The sequence below is a fragment of the Hippichthys cyanospilos genome, chromosome 7 (assembly GCF_059441005.1).
Source record: "Hippichthys cyanospilos isolate Australia breed blue-spotted pipefish chromosome 7, RoL_Hcya_1.0, whole genome shotgun sequence".
In the NCBI taxonomy this organism is placed as follows: Eukaryota; Metazoa; Chordata; class Actinopteri; order Syngnathiformes; family Syngnathidae; genus Hippichthys; species Hippichthys cyanospilos.
The window spans coordinates 11,798,836-11,811,391 of NC_142375.1; the positions used below are offsets into that span (position 1 = coordinate 11,798,836).

Here is a 12,556-nt window from a genome sequence, read left to right on the forward strand (position 1 = left end):
TCATCTCACCTGTTCCCCCACCTCATTACCCAGTAGCACAGTTGGCAGTCAGCAAACTTGCAGATCCAGCTTGCTGCACCAATGCACTCTGTGTAACAACTGCAGCAGTATATCTGGTGAGTGGAAGTTATGGCTCATTGGGTCTCCGTGTCAGTACATGTTTGAAAACTATTATGCAAGGTGCTGACATATTTATTGATGAACGTGCAAAAATGATCATAGTTTATGTCAAGTTCAAAGATGCAATACAGGTACATTAATATAAATCCCAAGGGAAGCCTTTTTTGTTACACGGTCACTTTCCAAAACATTAGGACATCTGCAAAACCTACATTGGACAAGTGACAGAAAAACATAAGATAGATGTTATTATGTGGTGAGCTTCATGATTACTGATGCAATAATAATAATAATAATAATAATAATAATAATAATAATTATAATAATAATAATAATAATAATAATAATAAATTAGTATTTTTTTACACAGGTGTTTGGCCACATCATTATTCCCAGTCATTTAGCGACTCTGTATTTGCCATCTCATATTTATTTAAAAGGCTCCTCATTAAATTATTACCTTGTGCAATGCATCAATATTGGCTTTCATACCGAAAGATTTACTTTGCATGTAACAATATTTCATTAACACTCAAATGTTTTAAATAGAGCTTGTTCATCAAAAGAATACAAATATCTACATTTTAATGTAAATTCTGTCATTTATTAATAGTCTGGTTTCATCGTAGGTCAAATTTAAAACGTTGCCTTGTTTCTTGAAAATGTTCTTACCTACAGTATAAACTTTGAGTGCTGTTGACGTAAAAGGATGTCTACGGAATGCGTTCCAAGGAGCGCGCTGTCAACGTCAATTCATGTCAACTACGCTGCCTATGTTCTAGCAGAATGCTTTTTCGATTGTTCTCATTTTCAAATCTTTCTTCGTAGAAGAATGGCAAAATGTGTTCCCTTAAGGTAAATGGTGACCCTTCTCTCTTAATTCCCCAAGTGCCCCACATCCTTTTCCTTCATTTCTAAAAGTTATAGCCGGTTTTCGTGCCTGATATCAGCGTTAAAAAAACAAACAAACAAAAAAAAAACAACGATTCTTTGAGGGTTGAAAAAAACAAACTCCGATGCAAATCTGTGGGCATCAATTATACGCAGATTTTTGCCGTATGCATCTCCGTATTTCCTGCACGTCTCTTTATCATTAAAGTAAATATAACTGTATTTTTCTTCAATTCAAATATCTGATCTACTGTTGCAAATTGAGTGTTTTCACCAGCATGGTAGGTTCAAGAAGTGGGTCATACAAACTGCGATACACAGGTTTAGCCACTGAGAGGCACTGATGTAACCAAGGGTTGTTAATCGATCACATTTGAGCCACAGCAGAAGAAGATGTAGCGCAAGCGAGAGGAAACATAGCAAATGCAAACAATTGATCGCGTTTATCATGTTATTGAGTGTAGGGTTTCAAAATAATCAATAGGGACGAAAGGCGCAGTAGTAAATTGCTGTTGGGGTTGAAAAGGACGACTTGTACAGTCGTCCTCCCGGATTTAACACCACCGGAAAGCAACACAAGTGTCTGTCTGGTAAGCATACTAGTGACTGACTAGCCATACGGTGATTGTTTCCTTAGTTGATTCGTATTGTTTATTTGTTGGTCATTTATGTACCAGAGATGGTCAAACTTTTTGTGAAGGTTTAAATCATATGATATTCTCTAATTTAAAACGTATCAGAAAGGAGCGCTGAACGAGCTAACGTCAGTAGCCCGCGACCATCATGCTATGTCAAATTTGAGTTCAGTTGACGTTGTGAAATGCATTCTTTTTCATATTTGTGTATGTTAATTTCGACTGATTATATTTCATTCTTTTTGTTTATTTTATATGCGTTATATTTTTTTTGCATTCATTTTTGATTCAAATTCTTTGCGTTCAGTGTTGTACATTAGTTTCAATTAGTACAGATTGCACTGATCAATGCACTGTGCCGTTGTGGTCACCAACCTTTTCTAAGCGAAATTCATAAACCCTTAGAAAGCATCAAATTTGGTCAAATTCACTTTGACTATTATAGTTAAATAGAGATGTTCGAGCCCACTTTTTTCAGACCACACAAGCACAGGTATTTTCTCTGATTAGTCACTGATGCCGAGGACAAGTGTCTCATGTACTTAGATATTGAAATTTAATTTAACACAATGACAAATCATTGTGGCCAAAACCTTTTTTCAGATGCAGTGTGTACTGGTGTCAAATTGCTGATGTTATAAAGCCAACTACATTCACAATTATTTAGTATGGAAACGACTGTGAAAGCTTTCCAGTTTCTTTTTCTCGGTATAAAAGTTCTTAAATGCTGTGTAACTTGTGTACCTTTAATAAATGTTGTTCTTACTTCAAAACGTTAATTCCAAAAATATGCATGTCATTTAAATTGAAGACTCTAAATTGTGCATACATGTGTGACTGATTTTTTATGTGCTCTGACGATCAGTCCAGGATGTATCATGGCTTTTGACCCAGTCTGCTGGCAAAAACTTAAGTTACTAACAAGCTAATGAAAACGTGTGTATATTCTAATAGCTATGAATATATTTCATTTGTCTTACGCAGTAATTTGGATAGTTGGTCAGGATGGATCCTGCTCTACTGAGGGAGAGGGAGCTCTTCAAGAAGAGAGCTTTGTCCACGCCGGTTGTAGAGAAGAGACCAGCAGCCTCAGACTCCGGATCACATAAGAAGAAGAAGGCCAGGGTAGAAAAAGAGGGCTCATCAGGGTCTAAACAGAATGCTGGTGAGTGTTTTTTGTGACTATATTGCAACATAACTTGCTTTAGTGCATGAAAACATTAAAAATAGGAAGGGAAATATGCCCGTTGTCGGGCCCGTATCTTTTTGGAGCTTTTAACCATGTGAAAATGTTAATTTCTCACCCCAAACACCTCCAAAGTCTCGTTTTTCTTGCATTTCTTAGACATCTTTGCTTAAGCACTCTCAGCACCAGCCCCGCCTGACCGGATAAAAATGGTTTGCGGGAGGTGATGATAACAGGCCCCTATACTACCTGTAGTCCACCCCCGTAGCAACCGTGCAAGAGTAAACACACCCCCACTTTATCCGAGGAGATGCAGTTTTAACTTTTTTTTTTTTGTTGCCTGGTTGGGGAGGAGAGATTTTGTACCAAGTCTGCCAAGTAAACAGCAATGTTTTGTTTATTAGTTACCAGGTTTCCCTGTAGAATACGTCCAAGTGGCGAAAATGTGTGTTTGGGAGCACATGGCTGGACAACGTACGTAATATGTATTCTATAATTCACCTGGAACTAACTGTTGTTATGAGTTTCTCAAGGGGGCCGATTTTAAGAGGAATGGGTGTTACTTCGTATGTTTCCCTTGACACGTCTTGTGGTTTAGTTGCAATCACCTTCATTTCAGTATCTGTAAAACACCTGTTTTTGGCTCATTCATTCATTCCACTGACCCCCATTACAAATGACTACAATGTTAACTTTTTCATTGATGTTATTAGATGTCTATCATCCCCTAAAAAGTTGTAACTCTTGGATTCATAACTGATTTTTCAATCAGTTTACTAGTGCCCCTTTTTGGTCAGACTGCTTAAAGAACCATGATTCAAAATACTGTACGATCTTGTTTTCTGAATTAAAGCTACTGTCCGAGCATACGTGTGAAATTAGGGTTTGGGGTATGAGGCTTCTGTGTGTGTACGCTGCTTGTATCAAAGGAAGTTAGACAGTTTGCCTTCATCTATCTCTTTATTGTCCATTTATTCATCCTGACGAGTTCCTCAGCATCCTCTTCATTGTGTGACAGTTTTTGAAGGTCCCTTTAAGAGATTAACTTTGTGTTTTTCTATACCACCTCCACCTCCGTGTGTGGTTCTGGTTCATTGCAAATGTTGGTCATCAGATTGCTGCAGTTGGCTGACTCATCCTCCTGGAGTTGTTGCTCTTGTTGTTGTGGTGGTGTTTTTTCTTTGGCAAAACAGCCACAGTCCAGGAACTCATACAGCACGGCCAAAGCCGCCAGGGACAACACCGTAAGGATGAACAGCAGTATAATAATCAAGCTGGCCACATTCCAGCCATCGTGCAGGGAGACTTGGGAGAGAGGAACGGACTCTGGGTGCCAGGGCAGATTGTTGGTAGTGTTCATTGTTGTGATGTTGGCCATTATTTCTGGTTGGAAATAAAATAAGCAGGAAAAAAAAAAGTTTTTATTCAATTTCCTTGATTTTTTTTTTTTTTTGTATTTTTTTTTTTCAAACAATTGGAAAAATTGTTGGCAGAATGTTCTGTACTTAGACCTTGATGCAATACATTAATTCCATAGAAATGTATTATCGGAATGAATACAATTACAGTAATTTAAACAAACGTGTGAATATCACAGAGCAATGGTTTTATGGCAAATACTATATACACACTTGTTGAGTGTGAAAGGGATGTATACTTGCTATATTTTCACTAGAAGTGAAATAAAAAGGCACTTTTTGTAATTTTTTTCTTCTTACTGAATCATTTGGTGCACCCCTGATGTCTATTTTAGTCGAGGTATAGCCCAATTATCGGAGAAGTTGTTTGACAAACATATGCTTAAAGACATTTTAGCAAAGTTAAGAGTTGGATTTTTTTTTTTTATTTATTTTTATTATTATTTTGACAAAAACTGTTCCTCAAAATAGGTACTTGCTCCAAACACAACTCATTGTTCTCCTTGAAGACTAATAATTGGTAACGGTATTGGCCAAAACATTGGTCTTTCTCTTATCAGTGTACGAATTTTATTTTTGTTTTTTTGCGTGCCAGAACTATCAGTATCGAAAATGTTCACGGTACTTAATGAAGTAAATATGAATAATTCTATGCAATTTATTCATTATAATAGTATTCCGACATATTTTAAGACATTTGAAAGAGAATACTTGTTTGTTGTGGTACATGCTCTTTCTTTTTTACTTCTGTTAAAATATGACGTTTCTAAAATAGAAATATAATTTGACGTTACTAAGAGTGCATCTAATGACCCTAGTGAGCCCCCACTCCAGTTCTCAAAAAAGGTGCTATGAGACAGAATCTGGACACGCACTCAGCTGTTATCGTTCACTCGTAGGTGATTGTCTCCCATTGGCTTGGCTCCTCACAATTGCCCCTCCATCACTAATTTGTCAGTGAAGGTTTCAGTTTCCATCTTTACGTGCACGCACATGCATATTGATGCTAGATAGCCCAGGGAAGACTCTCCTAAAGGATTCATGTTTATTTTATAGAGTGCATGTTTCATCTTCGCCTAAATGGAAGCATGGCTAGCTTCCAACATCCAAACATCCATCTTTGCTAGTGCATATATTTGAACATAACTGCCAATGAAGATGCATTATGAAACCTCTGTTGCCGCATAGTCTGAGAACAGACTGCATGCTTCACTTTTCTGTGTCATATTCATCTAAAAAAAAGGAAGAAACCCACCTACTCTGTGGTCTTGGAAGTGAATAGATGCTCTTTCTTCCTTTTGCTGCCCCACCTATGTCCTCTTCTCCGCTGCCTCCCTCCCTTTTGCGCTTGCTCCTCCTCAGCGTTCATGCAGCACCGACCGCCACTCCTTACAGCATCTCATAGATGAGAATGGTCTCCTCTCAAGTCATTGGCTCTTTTTCCCAGGCTCGGTCTCCATCCCATTTGTTACTCGGCCTGTCACAATTCCAATGGCCCGCCCACAGAGCAGCTCAATAGTTGTAGTTGCTCCCGCCTATTTTGTCTGTCATTCACAAATCAGAATGTCGCTTTGCTCTGATTGGACCATCTCTGCTGTCTCTATGGGTTGAGTTTTCTCATTGGATTCCTGATATATAATGGGACAGTTAAGAAGGGCAAGGATGTGGCCTGCTTTTTTTTTTTTTGCATATTGCACTGCTTAAACAAGTACAGTAACTACAGATACACGCGGTATACATGATTGAGAGTAAATAAGATTTTAGCTTGATATATGATTATATATATTATATATGATCTTGAGACAGCAAATTCCTTTCAGCTGAATCATTGAGCCTGCTGGTTGCCATCTTACATTTACATGTTTCTTCAATTTCATGGACTATGATTATCCATAAATGAAAACCATACATTACTCATATTTATTGATTTTGCACATAACTAACTGATGAATTCTTCTGAATTTGTAAGTATTTTAATGCAAACTGCCATTTAATCTTTTTTTAGGCCCATTGCTGAGTTATAGTTAATTGAAGTAATATAAATATCTGTCCATCGCTGACTTGCTGAAATGCAAGTGTTTAGTTAGAAAAATATCTTGGCTATTGCTCTTTACATTAGTGAGTCATTTAATGTGGATGCGGTTACAGCTGAGTGTTTTGCATTTATGTGGCAGGCTAAACTTGGAACTGCTTCTGTGGTGAGCAAACTACTTACAAAAAATGCATATAACACTTCATGAAAGGTGCTCCCTGGGCACTTGTTTACCATTAATTGGACTGACAACCCTTACATGCTCCTCCATTTTCACGTCTTTCTTCTGCTCCTGATTTTGCCCACCCAACCTCAACAGGAACCTATTACGTTATGGCAAACACAGTGACAGCCAATAAGTGCACACTACCTGCTCACTACCTGCTATTTACCTCTGTGCACAAAAAGTGCAAAAGCTTGATGCATGAAAACTGATTTAATCAGCATATAGAAAGCATAACATTCGAGATCTGTAGTACAAGTTAATAATGTAATTTAAAAAATGCTTTACGTGAATGAAATTGATTGGAATTCATCTGTTATTCTGAAAGCCCTAATTATGAACGTGTTTTTTTTTTTTTTTTTTACCTGATATTAATGCCACTGGTTGCCACTTTTTTTTATTGATATCACTACTGTTACTACATTCAGAATCTAGTAGTGAAAATGTTTGATTTAATCATCATTTTTTTCTCCTTTACAGAGTCTAGTAATGGAAGTTTTAATATTAAGACTAGCTCCGGCTACAAGTTTGGTTGTCTTGCAAAGATCGTCAATTACATGAAGGTAAGGTGGAAACTGTTTCATACAGTACTTACTGTATTTCAGAGACAATTATACTCACACCCACATCAGGTGCGCTTACAGAGCTAATGAGACTGTAAAAAGTTCTCAATACTTGGATAATAAAATGCTGTGATAATATTGCAATTTTGATTGAAGTTGTCTGACATATTCATTTCACCGTTCCGTTTAGTGAAATTGTCTTTCTTTTGCTCAATAACCACAAAATAAAGTGCGATTCCAGTCCAAGGCGACAGTATCCTCTGCATAATGTTTGAAACTATGTCTTAGGGAGCGCAAACAGCTTGTTGTTCACGTTGTTACACTGCAGAAGCACCCCATAACCTGACTCAATTTGCAAGATTGTCTTGCAATATGGGAATTTTATGTCTCATCTGTCAGCACTGGGCTTTTAAGCCTTTAGTGCAAATTGCTCTGGGCCTTTGTTTAGTCCTCTTCGTAGTCTTAAAAAGGATAATATTATCTGATTCGGGTCTGCGATAGGCAATGAGTTTGTACATTTTGGTACAAAACTAAATTCGCCATTTGTCTATATGCTGATCAGTTTTGGTTTTACAGACAAGACATCAGAATGGTGACACGCACTTCCTTTCGTTAGAGGAAATTCTTGATGAGACCAAACTTCTTGACATCAGCATGAAACAAAAGCAGTGGCTCATGACTGAGGTCTGTACACAGTAATCGTCTTCAAGTACTCATTTGTCATTTAATCGGTTGTTTTTGCTGAATTCTGCGAATAGAACGTCTGTGTCTGATGAATCTTGAGACGCTGTGCATCCTCTCTTCACTGTAGGCATTAGTCAGTAATCCAAAAATTGAGGTCCGGGATGGCAAATATGGCTTCAAGCCAAAGTACAATCTGAAGGACAAAAAAGCTTTACTGAGGCTGCTGGACAAACATGACCAGCTGGGCCTGGGAGGAGTGCTGCTGGATGAGGTGGAAGAGGGACTGCCCAACTCTGCTAAGGCCATCAAGGTAACTCTCAATCAAACATCCCCCATATTTCGGTAATTATCTTTAACAGTAAAATTACATCTTGGCCCTGTTATAAGAAATTAATTCTCAAACGGTTGTTTTCAGGCATTGGGGGATCAAATCACATTTGTCACAAGGCCAGATAAGAGGAAGATTTTGTTCTACAACGATAAACACTGCCAGTTTCTGGTAGATGAAGGTCAGTGTTTACATGGCATTCTGCGTGTCTCAGTCCTGTTATCTTTTTATGTGGATTTTGGCAGTAGCAACCCAAAAAAGACAGTGTTTTCAATTTAGTTTTGTAATTGTTCTTAACATTTGTTTTTTTTTCACAATTTAATTGAAGTATTAAATATTAGTGGGGATATGAATCAAATGTCTTACATACTCTCCACAGATTAGTCTGCATGCTGACCAAAAATGTTTGCATGTTTTTTTTTTGTTTTTGTTTTTTTTTTTTGTTTTTTTTTGTCAAGTAAAAAAATGGATGTACTCCTGGATATTAAGTTACATCCTCATTGTTGTTTTTGACATCTGTGAGGTGGACAGGCAGTCTAGAAAATGGATGGATGTTTTTGAACCAATCTTTGAAATTTATTTTTATGTCATGAATACTGTTTTTTTTTTTAAATGCTGTTTTAAATGCAACTTAACATTGCTGTAGTTTCATCAGTTTCAGACATTTTATAAACTCTGAAAATGATTGTTTTAACTAGAATTTCAGAAATTGTGGAGGAGTGTTCCAGTGGATTCAATGGATGAAGAGAAGATTGAAGAGTACTTGAAAAAGCAAGGAATCACCTCCATGCAGGAATCAGGACCAAAGAAGGTGGTCAGTATCTCACTAGTATTTTGTTAGCTCTACTAAGTAAGGGCTACATTAAGTTATACAAAGTGAATACATCCAAAGAACACTTTGATATATTCTCTTTTGCTCCTTAAGCACAAAACACATTAAAAAGCGAATACATCCGAAAGTATATTAAGGGATAACACTGGTCTATTAAACATCTTGAGGGGTCTAATTTCTAAACGTAACGTGGCATGTAATCTGCCAGTAACCGTATTATCACGATTGAAAAACTATTTGCGATTTAGCATGCACAATGTAAAATAAATACAGTATTACCATCAATGACTCACGAATCATGTGGAGCCAACATTAAAAGATGCTGATTGGGCCCATTATTTTTTGAGGGGACAAATCTAATTAGACTGAGGTCGGAAAGATGGCTTTCTGCGAGTCCATCTGCCTTGAAAGACTCGGCCAAGCTTCTCTCCGCCACGGCTTCCATTGCCTCTCGTATTTTAATAGAAATGAATAAACTGCAAACATTGATTATAAACATCACTGCCAAGCCTACGCTGACTGTTATGTGCTTCCCGCAGTTACCAGTTCAAAAGAGGAAGAAGCAAGCGGGCCAGCGAAAGAGACACTTCAAGACCCACAACAACCATTTGGCAGGAGTACTGGAGGACTATGCGGATGGTGTGCCGGTCAAAAAGTGAAATTAAACACTAGGAAGGCGGACGGCTCAAATACTGTATTAGGTCAATTTTCCTTCTTGTGAATAGTGACTACTATGTGGTATCCATTTTAGCTATTGAGCCGGAAAGACGTTTGAAGATGGAATATCGGTTGCCTAAGATCTTTTCAGACAAGCCATTATTGGAAGGGGCTAACACCACTTTACAAACTAAACCAGGCCGGAATTGGTGTAAATAGTTTTTTTCTTAATTATACTTTAACAGGAAATGTGTATATGGAGGATATTTTCAGCAATGCTTTTGAAATAGTTCTGGACTGGTAAGTTACCCTTTCAACAAAAAAAGTGGAGAAGACAGTTTTCTCTATCACAGAGATGTCATCCAGCATGGTTCATCTTTGTCAACATGAGTTGATATTTCAGTTGTTTTACTTTGCGGGGCAATTCCATCCTGCTTTTAATAAATACTGTTAAACGAACTTGTTAGACATTTCTTTTTAAGATCTCCTAAATTATGTCTCATGCCTTGTAGTTTCTATCAAATGAAAAATGCAACAGGATAATTTCACTGTATTACAAGGCAGCTGTTTTCAAGTGTAAGGAGTACCTATTTAGGCTGCAAAATCTTTAGGAAGAGTTTGGAAAAGTGCAATATTCGATTTTACGATATGAGTGGTGTGGAGGAAAGTCATCAGGTAGCCTCACAATATATTTATATTTTTAGTGTTAAAAGTGAGCCTATAATCATTTGATGTTATCTAGTGACACTTACAGAATTGCTGTAATTGAAAGCAAAATTCAATTTCAAATGAAAACAGCATATTTCTGTTTTACATCTGTAGAATACAGCATAAGTGCAAAATTGAGCAGATTTAATTCATTAGATTAGTTAGCACAGCGGAATAAAGTGTTGTGGTTAGTAGAAAATACCAGTCAAGAAAAGGATGAAAATAAAGTTGAGAAGTACATACATTGATATGAAATTTAGGCTTGGGCTATTTTTACTACTCGAGTGTTCAACTAGCAGTATGGCTTGCTTTTATGGTCTTCTTCAAATGATGGTAGTTGGGCAAAATCTTCATTAAGAAGTCTAATTGAAGTGTTTGAGGCTGTAAGACAAAAGCAAGGAAATGTTAATGCAAAGGGGTGATTTTCAACATTTGAAGGCAATGAAGCCCCCAGTCTACCATTAAGTGCACCTGTGTGTACCTGTGGTCTCTCAGTCTGCACCCGCCTCATGCATCCAGAGCCATAAATGACTGTATTCTCAGGTATGACCTCACAGGTGTTCACCTGGCAGAAGGCCCCAATGATGCAGCCACTGGTTAAGATGACGTTCCTGCCTACATCAGCTGCACCACACAAAAGAAGACACTGAGTAATCACAACTAAATATGACAACAATGCTTGTACTTTCAATCGGTGAATGTAAAACTCACCTTTTGATTCTATAACATTGTTGTCTCCAATTTTAAGGGCTTGTGACACTGGAGAATCAGTTAAAGTAAACGTGTCTTGTTTGGACAGGTCAAAAGCTTTACAGAGGCAAATTTTCATTCAGAGAAGTAATGGCAAAGAAAAGGATACAGCAACCAACTTCAAATACATTATTGATCCCAATGGTCATTGTCTTTGGTTCAACTTTATCATCTGGAGTGATGTTCTCGGGATAGCTATTGAAATGGAAACAAGCGGGTAACATGCTTAAGTAGGTATTCAATGTTATTAAAAAAGAAATGCCAACATTGTTCAGAATCATTCACAATCCTTGGCTTATGTATTATAGGTTTTTTTTTAATCCAGTACATAGGATTGTCTTTATTTGAGGTGAATAAAACGCAAATTTCTCAAACTAGGCTCACAGATATGTGCTGTTTCATTGAAGATATCTACAAGTCAATGTCAGCTGAATAGTAGTAGACTACACAAAATGCCAAAAGACAATAGTTCCATCATTTGTCGAGGACGTTTCGGATATCGTTTAGCTAAGGGCGAATAACCGCCATCAGTCCTTTGGACTATGTATTAAGACTTATCTTACGTTTTTTTTTTTTTTTTTTTTAATCCAACCATTCAAAAGTTTGCAAGACATGGCTGATATCTATAACGTCACTTCCAAATAATCATAATTAGTTATACATGCTGAATTCTGCGTCGGGTTTGGGGCCATGAATGTGTGACGCCACTGGCCAAAAGTAGCGATTGCATCACATCTCAATATTTTTTGACAACACTGACATCAAGTCACCTGTTAATGATGACAGCTTGTTCCTCGATCAAATTGCCTTCTCCAATCACAATGGGTCCCGCTTCTGCAATAATTCGTGCTTTTGGATGAACCACTGTCCTTGGGCCTGAGTAAAAGAAAGAATACAAAGCAGACTTATAATATGGGTGCAGTTGGGAGTTGCTATTTTGTAGTAAAGCGTGATGTCGCATGGAAGCTACAAGAAGCGAGGCATTTACCTATCGTAACATCCCCTTTGATCTCACTTTCAACACACACCACAGCTCCTGCTGCAATCTTAACACTGAGGGGAAAACGTTAACACATTTCAGACACGTTAACAAAAAAAAACATCATTTCAGACACGTTAACAAAAAAAAAACATCCTTGCATTGCTAACAGCTACATCACATAGTCGCGAACGTAGCTGCTATACGTTCACTTCACGTCAGCAAGGTTGTTTGTTCGTCATAAGGTAAGCCTAAGCACTAAATAAGACATCCGATCGTCGTTAAGGAGTACGTAGAAGATACTACCTTTTCTGAGAGTTATGCTTATCCGCCATTGTGATTGATGAAATCCGAAGGGTGTTGCCGTACTCGACACTCGACTATACAAAAAGTACTCGACATTCGACTTGACGAGCCTTACCATTGAAGTCAAGGGGCATGCGCAAATTCATGAAAGCATGAAAGTTCTCCTCATCAACCTTCGGTTGTGTAATCGTTGCTCATTCCATCTATTTTTCCCCCTTAAAAAAAAAAAAAAAAAAAAAAAAAA

At 37.5% G+C, this 12,556-nt stretch overlaps 3 protein-coding genes across 5 annotated transcripts; 1 reads left to right on the top strand and 2 right to left on the bottom strand.

The window, feature by feature from the left end:
* Window positions 1-1,389: 1,389 nt before the first annotated feature.
* Window positions 1,390-10,028, top strand: gtf2e2 (general transcription factor IIE, polypeptide 2, beta). 2 transcript variants are annotated; one of them, XM_088419528.1, is made up of 8 exons: window positions 1,390-1,601; window positions 2,631-2,811; window positions 6,986-7,068; window positions 7,645-7,752; window positions 7,880-8,062; window positions 8,168-8,261; window positions 8,779-8,894; window positions 9,452-10,028. In XM_088419528.1, the coding sequence occupies exons 2-8, from the start codon at window positions 2,652-2,654 to the stop codon at window positions 9,569-9,571; spliced, it is 864 nt and encodes a 287-aa protein (XP_088275654.1). In that variant the 5' UTR covers window positions 1,390-1,601; window positions 2,631-2,651; the 3' UTR covers window positions 9,572-10,028. The 2 variants fall into 2 exon arrangements, with proteins under 2 accessions (XP_088275654.1, XP_088275655.1); XM_088419529.1 differs by having other exon boundaries at window positions 2,643-2,811.
* Window positions 3,774-5,726, bottom strand: smim18 (small integral membrane protein 18). Of its 2 annotated transcripts, none has more exons than XM_088419532.1 (2): window positions 5,510-5,726; window positions 3,774-4,215 (listed from the first exon to the last, which is right to left on the bottom strand). In XM_088419532.1, exon 2 carries the CDS (start codon window positions 4,208-4,210, stop codon window positions 3,890-3,892), a length of 321 nt encoding a protein of 106 aa, XP_088275658.1. In that variant the 5' UTR covers window positions 4,211-4,215; window positions 5,510-5,726; the 3' UTR covers window positions 3,774-3,889. The 2 variants fall into 2 exon arrangements, with proteins under 2 accessions (XP_088275658.1, XP_088275657.1); XM_088419531.1 differs by having other exon boundaries at window positions 5,506-5,672.
* A 217-nt stretch (window positions 10,029-10,245) lies between the features above and the next one.
* On the bottom strand, window positions 10,246-12,459 carry dctn6 (dynactin subunit 6). The gene is made up of 7 exons (XM_088419530.1): window positions 12,313-12,459; window positions 12,016-12,080; window positions 11,798-11,903; window positions 11,137-11,222; window positions 10,989-11,036; window positions 10,759-10,901; window positions 10,246-10,658 (listed from the first exon to the last, which is right to left on the bottom strand). Exons 1-7 carry the CDS (start codon window positions 12,339-12,341, stop codon window positions 10,566-10,568), a joined length of 570 nt encoding a protein of 189 aa, XP_088275656.1. The 5' UTR covers window positions 12,342-12,459; the 3' UTR covers window positions 10,246-10,565.
* Between the last annotated feature and the right edge of the window lie 97 nt (window positions 12,460-12,556).